The sequence below is a fragment of the Brachyistius frenatus genome, unplaced genomic scaffold (assembly GCF_029030835.1).
Source record: "Brachyistius frenatus isolate BFR_SWC_R1_liver_20210118 unplaced genomic scaffold, ASM2903083v1 Contig_133, whole genome shotgun sequence".
Lineage (NCBI taxonomy): Eukaryota > Metazoa > Chordata > Actinopteri > Embiotocidae > Brachyistius > Brachyistius frenatus.
Window position 1 is genome coordinate 997,278 of NW_027210732.1, and position 17,637 is coordinate 1,014,914.

General features: G+C 41.2%; 1 protein-coding gene across 1 annotated transcript in view; it reads right to left on the reverse strand.

Annotated features, from left to right (window-relative positions):
* rbks (ribokinase) overlaps window positions 1–17,637 on the reverse strand; it is a 32,544-nt gene that overhangs the window by 9,613 nt on the left and 5,294 nt on the right. The window contains exons 3-7 of the mRNA XM_069714669.1: window positions 12,706–12,838; window positions 11,598–11,661; window positions 11,146–11,208; window positions 10,408–10,572; window positions 4,091–4,182 (exon numbers count right to left, since the gene is read on the reverse strand). Coding sequence (XP_069570770.1) covers window positions 4,091–4,182; window positions 10,408–10,572; window positions 11,146–11,208; window positions 11,598–11,661; window positions 12,706–12,838 — 517 coding nt within the window. The remainder of the gene's footprint in view (window positions 1–4,090; window positions 4,183–10,407; window positions 10,573–11,145; window positions 11,209–11,597; window positions 11,662–12,705; window positions 12,839–17,637) is intronic.

Here is a 17,637-nt window from a genome sequence, read left to right on the forward strand (position 1 = left end):
TTCTCTCGACATCGCTCCCGTCTCAACCCTTTGTTACAAGTGCAGACAGACTGACAGATGTAGCTCTATAAGCGCATTCTCTCTCAAACACACACACACACACACACACACACACACACACACACACACACACACACACACACACACACACACACACACACACACACACACACACACACACACACACACACATCATAATACAAGTAACGCCCCAACATTATTCTGGTAATGTACAAAATGTTGTTTTTTTCAATGCTTTGTTTGGTCTTGTTCGTACGTCTGTCTCTCCGTCCTTGAAGAAGGATCTTTTCTCTGTTGCTTTTATTTTTTTTTTTCTTTTTATATGAATAAAATATACCTTACATCAACCAGTTTGGGCTGTTCATATTTGAAGTAATTTTTCCTCCTGTTATTCACTTGCCCAAGTCTTTTAAGTGCAGTAAATGTTTTCTGAATGTACTGCACTGATTTAATACCATAATAAAAATGAATCATTATTCATGTTATTTTGCACACATTTTTTAAGTACACCAAAAAGAAAAAAAAAATATATATTAGTATCTAGTTATGATATAATTTCAAAGAATTTAATTTTGTTAACAAAAACACGTGTAAAATTGGTGTTAAAAATCGAATAGAATGCGACATGAATCAAAACATGATCCTACGTGCTCCTGATGGGCCACAGATAAAACATGTTTTCTACTTTTCCCCTCAAACTTCTACTGCATTTACATTAAAAAAAACAAAAACAAAAAAAAAAACTTTTTGTTTTCTTATCACGCTCCTACTAAAGTGTGTGTGAGATCCCCGTCAGATCTGTGGATGATAGGGAAGTGGATCCATTTTGGCGCAGGAGGTCCTCAGGTGGACATCAAAGATAATTCCCCTCACTATAAAGCACTTCAGCGTAGTATGTGGGCCGCGGATCAAAGAGTGCCTGCACCCTGTCATCCTTAAGCCCCCCCCAGGCTCCCCTTTCACCCCTCCCACCCCTATGCCTTGGAATGGTACAGTGAGACCACACACACAGACACACAGACACACACACACACACACACACACACACACACACACACACACACACACACACACACACACACACACACACACACACACACACACACACACACACACACCTGTACAGAATGTGTGCCAGCTCTAACCCCGCATGGGAGGGTCAAGACGCTGCTGACACGAGTGTTGAATAGGGGACGGAGGACTCAATCCCCACCCCACCCGCTTTTGTGATCTGACAGAGTGAACAATGACCTTGGACAGTTCAAAAATAAACCGCAGAGTGTATCGGTGCTTTTAGAGCCCGCAGCCACCCCGGTGCTGTCGGATGCCAAAAGAGAAAAAGAGCCGTTTTGTTAGTCATCAGCTTCACACCAGGGCAGGGAATCAATCTACCTCCCTCTGTGGGCAAGAATATGAGAGAGTTGAATTACGTCTATGTGTGTATGTGTGTGTGTGTGTGTGTGTGTGTACACACACACACACACACACACACACACACACACACACACACACACACACACACACACACACACACACACACACACACACACACACACACACACACACACACATGCATGCACAAACACAAGTGGGCACCTATTTTGTAAAGCATGTGCAGTAAAATTCTGTTGACATGGTGGGCGTATTTGCCGGAAAGTACATGTTTATGCATGAAAGCTGTAAAAATGTTTTAATAGTAATTTTGTAAATTTTGATCTTTCTTTTCACTTTTTCTTTATACGCTGTTTAGATCTGGAATTTAAGGAAACATTTTTATTTTTATTTTATAACAATGTTTCTGACAGGATTCCTGTAAATCAAACATTTTGTCATATACAATGTATACAGCTTAGAAGCTTTTTCTTATTAAATGGCTTTTGGAAAAATATGTTATTATTATTATTATTATAAAAGATTTGAAACCTAGGAAGTCAATTCTGAACAAAACATTTTTAAATTCAGTACTATAAGCACTTGCATCAGTTACACATAAATAATGCAGCAACATGAATTATTACAATAAAGAACTCAATACTAACCGTCATCATTATAACAATTATTTTCACCATTGTGAAAAAAAAACAAAAAAACAACAACAACAACAACCAGGACTTAACATGTATTAAAGACAAACAATACGTTTCCATGATGCCTGTTTTCTTCAACTTACAGAAGGTAGATTCTTTGGGTAGTTTTAGCTCTTAAACAATCCCTTATATGCTTAATTTGAATTACAACATAATTTAAGTTTGCTGTTCATTTATTCAAGTTCCTATTTCACATTCAAATGGCTCAAGTTAGAAGGACTCTCGTTTACAATTTGTAAATGAAAATGAAGACATTTTAAGTTGAATAAAGTAGAAATGAGAAAAAAAACTTATATTTTTACTTTGAGTAAAGTAGCAACAATTTTAGAGCTTTTTATTTTGAAGTTTAAAGTTCAAAATGTAATTTAAAAAAAAATTTTTTGCCATTGCATTAAATGTAAAATAGTCATCTGAAATATTTACATTATATTTATGTGTCAGAGATTTTGAATTTATTCTTTAAACTTTACTTCTACTTCATTGGAATTTCATCAGAATTCCGCTATCTGTCCCTGGGTGGGGTATTTTAATGCTCTTTCCACCCCTGCATACTGCATAATGTATAACATGGCTGTACCACCATTGCCTGACACCCTTGAAAAAAGAGGGAGGACCCGTCGTGCTTTCCTCAACTCTCCCTTTCATGTTCCCACACCTGGCTGCAGCGCCTCTCCGCCTCGCATCCTCACATCAAATAAATGCTCACAGGCAAACTCACATCCACTTTATCCCCGAGGGGGTGACTGACTCAGCCAAAGAGCACATCTGACCTGTTGTTTTTACTGCCATTCCCATCTATCCATGCCTCCCCATCGCTCATCTGTCATCACCTGACAGTCAAGACACAAGATGTCATGACATTACCGTAAAAGGGTGGAGACGTTCTTCTCCTGTTCATACCAGAGAGTTAACATGTACGGTTATTGATGTGCCGGCGGGGGTCACGACCCAGGAGAGTTGAATCACTGCGAGAAGGTTTGTGGATGTGTGGGAGCTCACAGCATCATAAACCTCTCATTTTTTCCTTTAAGTGCTGTTCATTGGCCATCTGTTAACTTAAACAACCACCAGTTAGCTGATTATTCGTCTGTGAGGTTAAAGAAGAGATGGGTTTTATGATTTTAAATTAAGTTACAAAAGGTTCCACAGGGTGCAGCAATACATAAAAAGCTCTCACCTATTTCAGTGCACACTTTCAGAAGTGTTGCTCGATGTACTTTAAATGAATAAGGTACCCAAGTGCTCCGACAGAACCAGGCTCAGAAGCGGGCAGCCATCTGCCTTAACTGGTTGGGGTGAGAGGAGAGCAGAGAGAGAAAAGAGTAGCATGGAGTTGTGTTCTTGATCTGAGGCTGATTTTTTTGTTTTGTTTGGTTTTTTTTGTCTTGGACAGTGACCTTCCTCCCGTTGGTTACACAAATTTCACAAAAAAACAAAAAACAAACCTCTCCTTCATTTCCAGCATCAGGTTATTTTTTTTACAGTTTCTACCCAAAAAATGATCATCTACAAACCTTTTGCCAGAGACATGAAACTTGAGCCTTTTAGTTCAGTGTCATTTATGTACCCGTCAAGTGTATTCAAATTGGTTTTACAGGGTTCTTGTTTTTAATTGAATCAGCTGGAAACAGTAAGAAGTCAGCTGCTACCAACAGAGATCAAAATTTACAGTGAAAATGACAAGTCTGCTTTTCTTTACTTCAGTGTGAAATTAGCACCCAGTGAATTTTGACGGTAAATAAGCTACCATTATTATTTGTGTGTCGCAAGAACAGTTTCAATTTCCTTTGGCCTTGTAAGTCTGCTTGTGAGAAAGGCAGAGAAATTGTGTGAGGAAATGCTGCTGTAATAAATACTGCGAACTGTGTGTGTGTGTGTGTGTGTGTGTGTGTGTGTGTGTGTGTGTGTGTGTGTGTGTGTGTGTGTGTGTGTGTGTGTGTGTGTGTGTGTGTGTGTGTGTGTGTGTGTGTGTGATTCATCACCTCAGACTCATTACAGCAAAACACATCAGAGACTGTGTAGAAACCTGGATCCAAGTCAGGGATGGCCGGCGCTGGGTTGAATATTGTCTTCACTGTAACAAGAAACCAAGCAGTGATCCATTCTATTTACCACAGTGTCAAACACCTCACTTTACAGGTCGCTGAAGATGACATGCAATTCCTAATGGCTTAAAAAATATATAATTGTTCTCAATAATACACCCATGGCTAAAAGATTTGACCCTAAGTGACACATTTTACAGTTGTGTGATGTTTTGTTTTTGCATTTCCGGCCTTTACAACCATGACCTGGCAATACTTTAATTAAACCTTCAATGGCAACAAAGGCTAACGAGCGAGCTACCGCTGGGGATTGCTCTTACAAGCAAAGCTCAAGTGGATAAGCTTCTATAAAAAGACACCTTTTAAACAATTTAATTAGCATTCCCTGGGAAAAGAAACCCTGGTGGAAAAGCCTCATATCATCCGCAGCAATACCAGCACGGTCTGTTTGGAAAAGCTTCAACATGAGGTGTACATATAACTGCATATATGTGTGTCAGTGAGTGGGTGAGCTGAGTTGTGACCCTTTCTATGTGTTAAGGAGCACAAGAGAGCCAGAGAGCGCGAGAGTGTTTGTCAGAAGTAATCCTCTGTACGTGTTGCACATCACTGTCTCATGCATATTCATGAGCAGAAAGCATTAATGCATCTAATACCATGATTTCTGTGTATGTGTGAGGATAAGCCCAGCTTGACGAAGCGATTAATTCTGATATCTCTATGTACAAAATAAAGCCTCATGCAAGTGTGTGTGTGTGTGTGTGTGTGTGTGTGTGTGTGTGTGTGTGTGTGTGTGTGTGTGTGTGTGTGTGTGTGTGTGTGTGTGTGTGTGTGTGTGTGTGCGTTCTGTGTGTCTGAGGGAAATATATGTTCAGCGTTGGTGACATCAAAGTCTGTTGTGCAAAAGTGTGTGCCGAGTGTGTGTTTGCGTGGGCACATAAGAGAGCAGCTGCGTGGGTTTGCGCAGGGCTTTGGCCACCTGGCGCTTTGAGGTGGTTCGCTGGGCTGCTCGCGAGTAAAAGTGGAAATAATGTCTCCATCTCTTTTTCAACACTCATACTGTACTCTATGTATGCCCATGTCACAGAAAAATGACACTCAGCTCCTTACGAGTCTTCTCCCTGCTTCTCGACTGAATTGCACCTCCGTTTCCATCACTTTTGGTTTCCAGGACAAGTGAGAGATCTCTGAAACGTGCTGCCTCCGTTTTGCGTAAAAAAAAAGGAAGGATCCTTATCTCTCGCCAGGCCTCTCTCACAAAAAAACCCCGCTGCTATTAAAAGCTTCTTTGTTCTTATATATTGGCATGTAAAGAATGTTGGAACTTTACGAATAAAGTGAGACGCGTTTGTGTACTGGTCACATTTTCTATGTCAGTGTAATTGTTTCCCTGCCATACAACTGTCACTCATACTAATATGAGCTGCGCAGTCACAGCATCAGTTGACGCCATGTCAATTTATTTTTTGATATTATGTGTTTAATAGCATGGTTCTAAAAATTGCTGTTGCTAAGCACTTATTGTATTACGTTGCCTGCACTATTAAATTGTACTTCCTATTCTATTATCCAGACCAAGGAGGGACCGAGTGTTCAATTCATCTTGCATGCAGGTATCCTTGAATACATGTTAGGCTGTTTCTTGATAGTTCCATCATCCCTAAATGCTGTCTGTGCCCTTCAGTTCCAAATGCAGGAAATGGAGGATTGAGGGTTGCTTGATAAATTCTAGAGAAATACAGAGAAAGCCAATTCTAGTAGGTTGGCTAAGGAGTCCTGCTTCACAAATGTAGGTCAAGACACCCTGTGAATTAGGTCCAAGGACATATCATGAGACCAAAAGCGGAAAAAGAAAAGCCAATTGAGTTAAGGCTCTTTAATCATTGCAAAGCAGTGTCCCATGCTTTTTCTTTGGTTATAACGTATTGTTTACAAGGCAACGCACAAGTTTAAACTTTGGTATCAAGTCCTAGAAATGCTCAGAATAAAAAAAAAAAGAGCTGCTGTTTTCTAGCAGCACAACAAGTGGAGTGAAAGATGAGTTTCACAACACTTGTGTTTTAACAAGTTTCAGTCTCATTCAGTTTCAGTTTGGATCCTCAATTTCTGAAATAATTGTTCTTCTATCGTCATCATTATCATGTATCCACATAAAACCAGTTTATTTACACTATAAGACAGTAAATTCATATCCCTCCCACTCCTTTACAACTCATGCCCTCTCATCCACTCAGAAGACAAATCAGCAGTTTGTCCTCCTCTCCTGTGTCACATTTTTTTTCAGTGTTTCCCAGAAGCTCACATTCATCCATCACGTGACTGCAATGAAGCTCAGCAACGCAAGACATACACAAAGTTCATTCTGATTATGGAAGCTTGATTATGCTAAATGGAGTGATTGTCAAAACCTATTGAGCATTTCCGTGGCATTAACTGACAGACACCGATCCCAAAATCAAGTGAGGCACTAACCACGTACTGTGTGTCATGTACACAGGATAAATAGAGAAAGCATCACTGAATCATGCAAAATGATTAATCATGCTGTTGACATTAATCATAATATTATTGGTAGAAATGGACACAGCAGCTAGAAAGCACAATATTGCCTTCCAATGAGCTGTTATCTGTGGCGTGACGACAGTGTTTGTGTCATGCGTGTCACCTCGGCGCCGAAGTCAATTACATAGGACCACCGCTCATTAAGTATATATGTAATAAGCAGCCACTGAGGATGGAGGCTCATCAATATGCACACAAGAGCAGCTTGAGTGAAATCCCTAATACAGCGATGCATGATGGAATCCGTCTCGCTGATGTACCGAGCCGCTACTGGGGACGTCACATAAAACGGTGTGTCTGTCTCAGGTTGCTTTGTTTTGCTCTCCAGGTGTCGGTGAAACCACACAAACACACCCCGGCACACACACACACACAAACACACAGACACACACTCACAGCTGCTGGGACAGATGTGGTAATACTGAGATGTTGTGCATACTGAGTCACGTCTGGCAGCAGAGCGTGTGTGCGTTTGTGTCATGACTCGGGTCTTTTTATGCTCGCAGGTTCAAAGTCTGGTTGCATATGTGCTGGAAAAGCAGCCAAGAAATGTTTTAGAAAGTACAACCAAAAAAAATAAAACATTACCAGCAGTTAGCTGCTGGGGTGGATTTAGGAGGAAAGGTGGATGGAAAACAAGGGCAGCAGAAAACAGAGTCAGACAGAGATCGCGCACACACTCTTACACACACGCACACACACACACACACACACACGCACACACACACACACACACACACACACACACACACACACACACACACACACACACACACACACAAAAGAAATGAGTCATCAGTGAGTATGTGAAAAGGCTTTAAGAGGCTCTAATTGCATCTGGTGAGAAATATAATAGCAGCTTCTTCCTCAGACAAGGAAGAGGGGAGAGGAAGATGAGCTGAAAACGGAAGAAGAAACAAAGAGTGAAACTACACAACACCCAACTGTTTCCTCCCTTCTTAGAACTAATTCAGTTCCATTAACCTTTCAATATTAAATGGGAGCGCGCAATAAATTACGCATGTACGTATGTTTTCCCCTCATGGAACTACATACATGAAGAATAAACTTTCCTCGATAGATTATCTCGAGAATTGTTTCTAAGAACTGGCATCGGCATGTGTGTGTGGCTCGATGGTGACATTTGCGTAATTTGAGCGGCACTTCACCCCCGCGTCATTAAATCCCAGCCGCCAAACCCATTAACACTCAGTCTCCAGAGAACTCCATTTACGCAAAAGCTCTGGTGCGGCAACGTCGAGGTGGCATCTTTGCCAAGCGCCTTCGCTCGCCTTGCTTCTCTTCTGGTGCCACATGCCGCGCCTAATCTCGTGGTACGGTCGACGCGGCGACGGGGGTGGGGGGGGGGTTGGGGGGGGCTCAGGGAAAGAGGGTGGCGCTCGGCGAGGCCATCTGGGTATCCCATCTGCAACACGGTTATGGCTGCGACTCTTTTCGTTCTGGCAGCCTGTAGCGAGCGATTATGGACGACAGGCCCTGATGACAGGGGCAAGAGGCTCCCCAGACGTCTTGAATGACGTGGAAGGCTGCTAATAATAGGACGCTGTTATAAAGATGATTAGCTCAGTAACCTGGTTATGAAAGAAAAGCTGGAGGAAGGAGGGGCGGAGGGACGGCGGTGGTCTGAAATGGGGCTTTGTTGGTGTCGGACTACGTGAATCCCTTTGTAGAAATGTGTGTGTACGGACATGGAGGTCGATGTAGAATGTGGGCAGCAGAGACACAACAAACACTCGTGAAAAACATCACTTCTGTCCACTTTTCACACTCAACTTGATAAAGTGATACAAGTCAGTGGGAAGCCTCTTTCTAAAGAGTGGAATACAAACAGCTTAGTCACATGACTAATCAAGAAGGAGTTTCACTGCCTCTACAAAATGGCACTGTGTGACTTTGATTGATCAATAGATGACTAAAAGGCAGACAGCCTAAATAATCTGAAGGTACATGCAGGTTGGACAAACCCAGATTTAAAAAACAAAAAACAAACAGATTATGTGGTGACTGAGTCATGTGTTCATTTTTTTCCTGAGAGGTTGCTGTGTTGGCATCTCTGTTTTGCTGTTTCATTGTGAATTTTGAATATTACGTTGTGCATGCCGCATTTCAATATTTGTGAATTTGCACGGCTGCTGTCTTGGCCAGGTCTCCCTTGTAAAAGAGATTTTGATCTCAATGGGACTTCCTGGCATCATAAAGGTTAAAAATAACAGATTGGATTTTGACACAAGTCCTATGTAGATAAAGACTAGATCAAAAATGGTACACATTTAGGATGAGTAGTTCATTTAAATGAGACATTGAAGTCAGGGTGGGATGTCAGTGGGATGGTCATCAGGTGTGAGTGGGCATCCTGTTGTATTTAAATAATTTATATAAAGATGGACGAAATGACAGATCCCGAGGAAGTGAAGACATGCTGTGCATGAACAAGTGGCGTGTTTGGGTGATCCGGACACGACAAAAGTATCTCAGTGATGGGCGTTGCCATCTTGTGCTTGTGACATCCTTTAAAAAAAAAAAAATTCCCCTCGGGGATTAATAAAGTATATACCTACCTACCTTTGCAACCACAGTCTGCACGGTCCTGACTGTGCACGAGACATGCTACCAAGTTGCTAGCCCTTGATTTTAAGATAAGAGCACATGCAGTTCTGTACAGTGGTAAGATATGGTGACACATTGTCCATCATTATAATTATAGGCAGTCTATGGTCAGAAGCTGAACAATTAAAGATTGGAAGGCCAAAGGGTCCTTAACTGAGAAAGGGGCTGCTTTATTACTTAAGAACTGAACTTTTTCTTTGTAATATGTTAACACTGCCTCAACTGCATCTAAAGTGGGATGCTGTGCCTAAAATGTATCTTTTGACAATGAAACACTCTGCTGAAGTTGAAACAGGGCAGTTTTGTAGTCTTTCGTCACATAAAAAACAAAGGCTGTGGTTTGTTTGGAGTCACCGCAACAAGACTAGATGCCCATATTTGAACGGTGTGAGAGCAGCTAATGGTTACTACCTGATTCATTTCTTAAATGTCTCCTTACTTTCAGTAAATATATGACAGTCGACTTGTATCAAAGCTCTACTCAGATCCCCTGACCAGAGGAACATTCTCCAAATGATCGTGAATGAGGATTAGGACGGAAGCAGCTTATATATTCATATTTTGGCGAATATATGAGGGTTTGGAACATGCTGAGCACACAGATGGCCCGCAGAGAAGTGGATTATATTACAGAAGTAGTGTGAGAAGTTTCTATGGACATATTGATACTTTTTTGTACACATTTGCATCTCCCATTACAGTTAGCATCCATTGTAACAGCATGAATCCACAATGACCAAAGATTTAGTTTTGTTGTCAAAAAACAAAAAAAACTCAAATGATTTTTCGCCTAAAAGTTTAACTGTTGCACGATGTTTGAAAATAAATACCTGTGTAATAAACAAAGAACCGGTTGAGCCTTTAAAGACAGAAGGAAGCACATGTGGTGTAAACACAGTTAATGGAATACAAATGCAACCACCTGTTCTGTGTTATGTAAGAATGGAATTATAATGTTTTCACACTTCATTTTCTGTTTTACTCATAAATAATTTACTTTTGGACTACGGCAGGACCTGCACGCTTAATGAGGACACAGATACGTTACATTGACACAGACTGACCTTTGTTGTCACGAGCCATGCGTAGCGCCTGCAAGGACATCTGTGGACTGACCTCTAGCTGGCACACCACCACTTTTGCATGACTGATGGCTGGAAGAGCTTTTTGCAGCGCCTCTCTGTCCAGCAGCATGTTGGCACCTGCCACGATCACGATGGCATTCTCACCTGCCCGTAGACATCCATGAAGACATGTGAGCATATGACAGTCACTTTATGATGGTTGTCAGCCTCTATGGGAACTTGCAAGACCATAAATGTGATGTTGGGAATTGTGGAAACTTTCTGTACATTTTAGTTTTACAAATTCTGGCTGCCAAGGGGAGGAAATATTTCAATGACTCTTCTGTAACAAGCAATGCACCACCATCTAGACGCGAGGTTCTCAACTGGTCTAGCATCAGGACCCATTTTTTTTAAACTATTATTAAATGGTCGACAAAGGGTTCCAGATTGGATCAGTCGGGAAGCTGTAGACTCTCTGCATGGTTTGGGCCACTTGTGTATCTGAGTGTGTGTGTGTGAGTAAAGCCAATGATTTAAGTATCTTTAGCCGTGGTGAGTCAATAACGCTTCTTAATTCCTGGGAGCATTGTGTGTATTAGTGTGTATGTGTGTGTAATATCAGAAAAAGAGTATGATGACAGCCCACAGTTTTGGCTGCGCATGCATGAGGCCCTTTCTACAACTTGAAGAGCTTTTAGGATGTCAGCACTATATATTATTGGCAAAAGCATTTACCTTCATTGTTGACAGTGATGGAGGCAGCTCCTGTGGCTGCCTCAGAGGTCTGCCCAACAAAGTCTGACACAGAGAAGCAAGATGAAAGGTACAAACAGTTTGAAAGTGTCCATAATTTGGCTCTCCTGCAATCACCAAACACACCTCTGGAAAGAAAACTGTCAGCATAATAACCTCTACAATTGACAGGCCACAGGCGTCCATAATCTGATATGTGTACTGAGGTTAACTTTTATAAAAGCAACTTTATTTTTGCCAAAACCAAATGGCTTAACAATCATTGGCAATAACAATAGAGCAAACTAGTCAGTACATCCAAAAGCTTTCAGTAACTATCAACAATAGACAAATGAAGACTAAAAAAAACATTGCTCTGAATGTGAACTTTTTGTAATGCACCAAGGAAATGGCAACCAATTTGGCACGTAATGTAAAAAAAACAACTATTTTACCTGTGTGTACACCATTGTCCTTGAAATTCTGGATGTAATTGTCTCCAAAGAAGTCTTTACCAACCTAGAAAAGAAGGAAGGCAAAACGATTACAACAAAGAGAGTGTCAAGCGGGGTCAGACTTGGTTAGCGGCAACTTTTGAAAAGTGGTATACTCAAATCTCAGTTGGGCTGGATTTTCGTGTGCCCTGCCAGCATACTGGCATGGTGCCGCCGCCGAAAATGTGCAAAAACGAACACACAAAGTCAGCAAACGCACACGCGCAAACACACGACCAGCTGCGCCAAGCCTTGAAGACACAATAACCCCGCCTTCACGCCTCTTCATGCCCACCTCGCTTTCGTTTTCTTTCCCTCCTTCCCCTCTTCCCCTGATCCGCTCTGGGATGTCCACATCTGTAGCTACTTTGGGTTGTGGAAGGGGTCCCCACCTTGCCCCGAGGCGCCTACTTCGAACCCACGCTTTCCAAAAAACGTGCCAAAATGCGGGCACTTCTCGCTGCCTATGTTAGTGGGTTGAAATGGTATTGGCTGCTTGGCCCCATTCTCTTTGAAGAACGGCCTTCCGTCTTGGATGTTTTTGACAAGCCCGGGTGTCTATTTTTGGGTTCTCCCCATGCCCGGAGAGCTCCTATCGCACTGGGTTGTTATCGATCGGGCCTCTTTGTTCTGACAGAGGTGGGGCGTCGGTGCTTTAGCGCTCAGGTTGAAAGGCCACACTGAGCTTACTGATTGGAGACTCGAGGTTGTATGGTATGGGAATAGGCTTGTTTGAAGGCGCGCAAACGTGGGTGGGTGTATGCATGCGGTATGGTATTGATCAGGAGAAAATGAGGCATGGAGAGTTGATGTAGTGCGACGACTAAAGTGTGAACGAAGCTATAAGGTTCTGAAGAGTTCTTAACTAGTTTGTAGGCTGTGGTAGCTGATGACTGATTATTTGTATTGAGCGAGACATGGACAAGCCAAAGGTTAGACAAGCAAAAATATATATTTTTGAACAGTCATGCACATATTAATGCTGAAATCCAAACTAACACACTTTGTTACCCAGACACATAAAGCACAGCAACAATGCTTGGCTGTAAACTCGATTGTTACGTCATACCTTGCAGACCATGGCAGTTTTGACTCCGAGTCTGGCGGCTTGTATGCACTGGTTGGCCCCTTTTCCTCCAAACCCGATGAAGAACTTGTGACCATGGATGGTTTCCCCTGCTTTCGGTAGCCTTGGCGCCTGGCTGACGGAAGAAAACAAAAGCAGTGAGCGCAATTTTTCGAGAGAACAAAACACTGATGTTTTTCTCTACTTGAAGGAAGGTTTTGCTTGGATTTTTTTTTTTTCAACCTCGACACTTCACACTGTACATAAAAGTTATAAAATCTTTCATCACATTTTTTTTTCTATTTGGCAATATGAGTGTAAAATGTAACAATAACCCTTCACGACCATATACTTTCCTAGTTCATCTTAATTTATGACCAGAAAGTGTGTAAAACCACACAAGCAGCGTCTCTCTGTTGAGTCTACTGAGAAAGTTTTTCACAGAAAGGTCAACAAATTGCAAACATGACTGGAATGTCTGGAGCACTGGAAACTAGTGTTCCCCCCCGTCTTGTTTTCCACACTTAAAACACAAAAGTCACTGTGAAGTCAAAAGTTGCTTCATCACTCTATAAAGTACTATTTAACCTAGACATTCAGTCAGATACGCCAATGCAAGTGTCTCCAAATTTGCAAACGATGCAACCAGCAAATCCCATAGATGTCTCAACTTGACAGGCCGCACTACTAATGCCTGACTCATCAGGGTTGGTCAAGTCCTGCCTCAACCCTCAGGGCTGATGTACCACAGGTGGCTGCCCTCGAAAGAGACGCCTGTTCCCCAATTCCTCCAATCACACAGCCAGATTGGGCGGTGAGTAACATGGGGGAGAGACAACAGACAGCCTCATGCTATATGTCAAGACTCTGTGGTTTGGCCCCGGGCAGCACTGGCCTGGGGCCAAAGGTTTTGCGGGTGGCGTTGTCATAAACTTGTTTTTCACCCTGTTGTTGCTCTTTTTTGGTGCTTGTGTGTGAGCGTGTTTGTGGCAGGTGTGCAGTTACAGTAAGTTCGCTCAATCCCAGGATTTCCAGTAACTGAGAAGCTGGTGGAAAACACTGGGGGTTGTTATAAACACTGCTGTTTTTGCACCGCCGTGTGAAAACACTAAAATACGCAAAAGCTATAACAGGATGCAGTCAGTGAGGCTGAAATGTGTTTCATAGGAAACAGAACAAAGGTTGAACACATAAAAACACACACACACACACACACACACTACCTATTTTACTTGGTGCATCCATCGTACAAAGTTTTTTCCCACCTTTGTCCCCACTTTGTGATTCTTGGAGAGAATAGACGCACACTAAATGCAACCCACAAATTGATTTGACTATTAAGAGGCTATGTGTTGGCTATGGGGTAACAAGTGGGTGGAAAACAAGAAAACACACCTGAGACAGAAAACATCATAAAATCGACAAAGATGCAGAACAGAACAAAACATATTACAAAAATACATTCCTCACAAAATGCCCTCTGTCATAGACTACCCGCCATCACCCACTCAGTGCATGTCTATTATAAAAATAAAAATACAGACACTCTGCATGTCTGCATGGTAAATATGACAGCAGCCAGTTAGCTTAGTTGAATCACAAAGACTGCAAAATGAGTGAAATAGCTAAGCTGGTGCTCAAACTCGATAAAGTCAACCTTCAACCATCACTCATCTCGTGTGTATATGTCACCATCAGGTTGCCAGTTCACCAGGGATGGCAAACCTGAAAGAACAGTTTGGCACATGACAACTTTAAAACTAAAACCTTTCCTTTATACAATTAGTTTTTTGCACAGATAAAAAAACAAACAAAATATATATATATACCTTTGGACAGAGCGAAGCCAGCTGTTTCTATTGGGCTGCTGGTAAAGGTTTCTATTTTGGCAGACATATATGAGATGAACATACAGACACTGATCTGGAAGGAAAGCAAATAGGCAAATTTCGTAAAATGTCAAAGTATTCCTCATTACATATACAACGTCACGCCTTCTGGCTCAGATTTATAGATTTCTACACTTTTGGGGAATCGTTAAGCTTATTTTGAAAAAAAAAAAAAAAAAAAAATGACGATACCACTCGAATGTTTGTACTGTAAATATGAAGATCCAGTCTGGAGGCGATAAGTTTAGCTTAGCATAGAAACTGGAAGCAGTGGAAAACAACTCGCCTTGCGCTCACCAATCTTTAAAAAAAAAAAAAAAAATTGCCTACCAACACCTCTAAAGCTACCTCTAAATATATTTGATTTGTATAATCCTTAAACAGAGCAGAAACTCTGAGCTAAGTGAAGCTAACTTTGTTTCTCAGTCAACTTATTGCTGAGTGTTGACTATTTCCGTACAACTGCCTCTTGCACCTCTGCTTCTTTAGGTCTTTCTGTCGCGTTGCGCACAATGCTACAAAACTGTCTGATAGGAAGGCTTCGTATTAAGTGTTGAGGCTGAAAGGAGATGTGAGATGAGAAGAAAAAAAAACAACCATCTATCCGAGTCTTTCCCACACAGGTCACTGACCAATGTTCACCCTTCTCGTTTTATTCAAATGTCCAGGAAACTTATTTGTTGTGCCTCACATTTGATATTAACATTTAAATGCCCCTGACATTTGCCGAGATGTTCCTAAAATCTTAATATATAATGATCACAACCTTTGTAGATTATAAAAACACAGTAATTATAGAGTTTTGACATGATGACTCCACATTTGGCCGTCAGCCACCTGAAGCCGGAAAACTGACAGGTAAGATAAACAGATTTCCAAATTCTTAAATAAACCCACCCACGCCTCCTCAAGCCCAGAGAGACACTCGCCTATTGTTGTCTGTGGTGAGTGCACCAAACAAACAGGGCAGTTATGTGCTAAAGTGCGTTTTCTCCCACGGAACCAAAAGGCCAAAGCAGGTGTTCAGTGACGTGAAGTGTTTGCTTTGAGGCTGGCTCTCATTTCCCTCTCCTCCGTCTCTATTAAAGTCATTCCTCAGCTGCTGTTAAGCAACAGGGGGAAGTAGATGTGGACAAAAACAAATTGAAATGTTGTTTTCCCCCAAAAATGTTAAACTCAAGCTTGTCTTTCCGGTTCCAAACACGACCTCCAAAGTGAACTTACTTGCAAAGTAACATACATAGAGTGAGGTCAAGCTTTTGACTGTATTAGAGAACTCCTGCATGTTATGCATACTACAAAAGGACTAAATATGATAATCAATTTCAATAAAGCGTGACGGCCTACAGCTAATATTATGATTCAGACAAGAGGTTTCTTTTTCAAATCCATGCATCACTCAGATGCAACGTTTTTTTTTTTTTTTTTTTTTTTTTATCTCATCTTGTTTATTTCCGTTTTGCACAACGGCCCCTTTAGCTGAAGTTCTGGTAAATCAGGACAAGGTGAGGGGACTAAACAAAGAACAGGCTGAGCAAGGACGACATACCGAACACGGACTGCTCTGCTTAAAAGAGGTGCAGTGTCTCGAAGAATATGTGGGTGTTTATTTTTGTGTGGTAACACCATTTGTTGGAGCCACGTGCGTGTTGCCATTATTCACTCGGTGGTCAGAAGCTGCCTATATCAGGAGATATAACAAGCCACTTATCAAGCGATTCAGTGTCTGAATAGGCTGCTTCTTATGGAAACAGCCAAGGTTGTTGGTTTTTTTTGTAACACACTGCCAGGAAGATCTCTGACACAGATTATTGTACAGAAAAGTTCTAGCGCAGGAGACATAAAACAATGTAGGGATATATTAAAATTAACAAATTTATATTTTATGAGTTCTGTTCTCGAGCAACTGATTCATCTTTTGGTCCATAAAATGTCAGCAAATGGTAAAAACAAAATTCCCCTCACAAGTTCCAAAAGCCCATAATGATGCTTTCAAATGTCTTGTTTTATCCAACTAATATTCCTAAACCCCAAAATAGTGTGCTTAACATCCTGGAACAGTAAGACAAACATTCAATAAAAATATTTCAGAGGCTGGAACACATTTTTTTTGCAAGTCTTGGAAGTCCCTCTCCGCTGAAAAAAGTGTCTTAACTTCTCGAAAATTTGAGCTTCACGGTGCAGAACGATGTACGTGCAGAGTTTAAAACTACGAGGATGTTTTCGCATTCATCTGCTGAAGACGTTCTCTGTCCTCATTAAAAATGTAAATTTAAGAGGCCTATGAGTATGACTTGTGATAACACAAATAGTCTGGAAGCCAATTCTGGTCCAGTTCAATTCACACAAGTATGATATACACCTCCACACTGGGCATGGACTTAACAGTGAGGAAACATTCAGTGTCCAGCAATTCAACTTTAGAAATTAAATATATTTGCATTTTCATAGATTCTTAAATTTTAAAAAGGGAAGATGATGTAATTTTAGGGACTTTTAGTAGATACATTCTTTTTTGGTGGAAAAACCATATCAGACAAATTAAAAGTATTTTATATACATTTAAAAGCATGTCTAGAGTAGAGCTTTAACATTTTTCAATGATCAAAATGATGTCTGTCAAATCAACTCAAGAATATACTGACTATTACAGCTATAACTGTAACCTTTTACCAAGGTTAGTCGTCATTATGCAGTAAGAATGTTTATATAAATAACTGCGTTAATGTGGGGACCACATGTGTGAGTTTTGGCTTGAGATGAATAGCAGCAGGAACATTAAGTAAAGCTGGAATTACTGCTTTGATAAAAAAAAAAAAAAAAAAAAAAAACACTCCTTCACAAAGCAGGTAGAGCGTGTCTCCACTCAGAAAGCTGTGGCAGTAGGGGGCACTGTATGGCTTCGACAATGGGTTAAAAGCCCGAACGGCGCTGCACTTCCTCTTTGAGCACAGCGGATAGTCGACAATTAAACATAACCTTTAACTACCTAACAACATGCCTCACAGCTTGACTGATACATTAATGACTAAACACCACAAAGTTC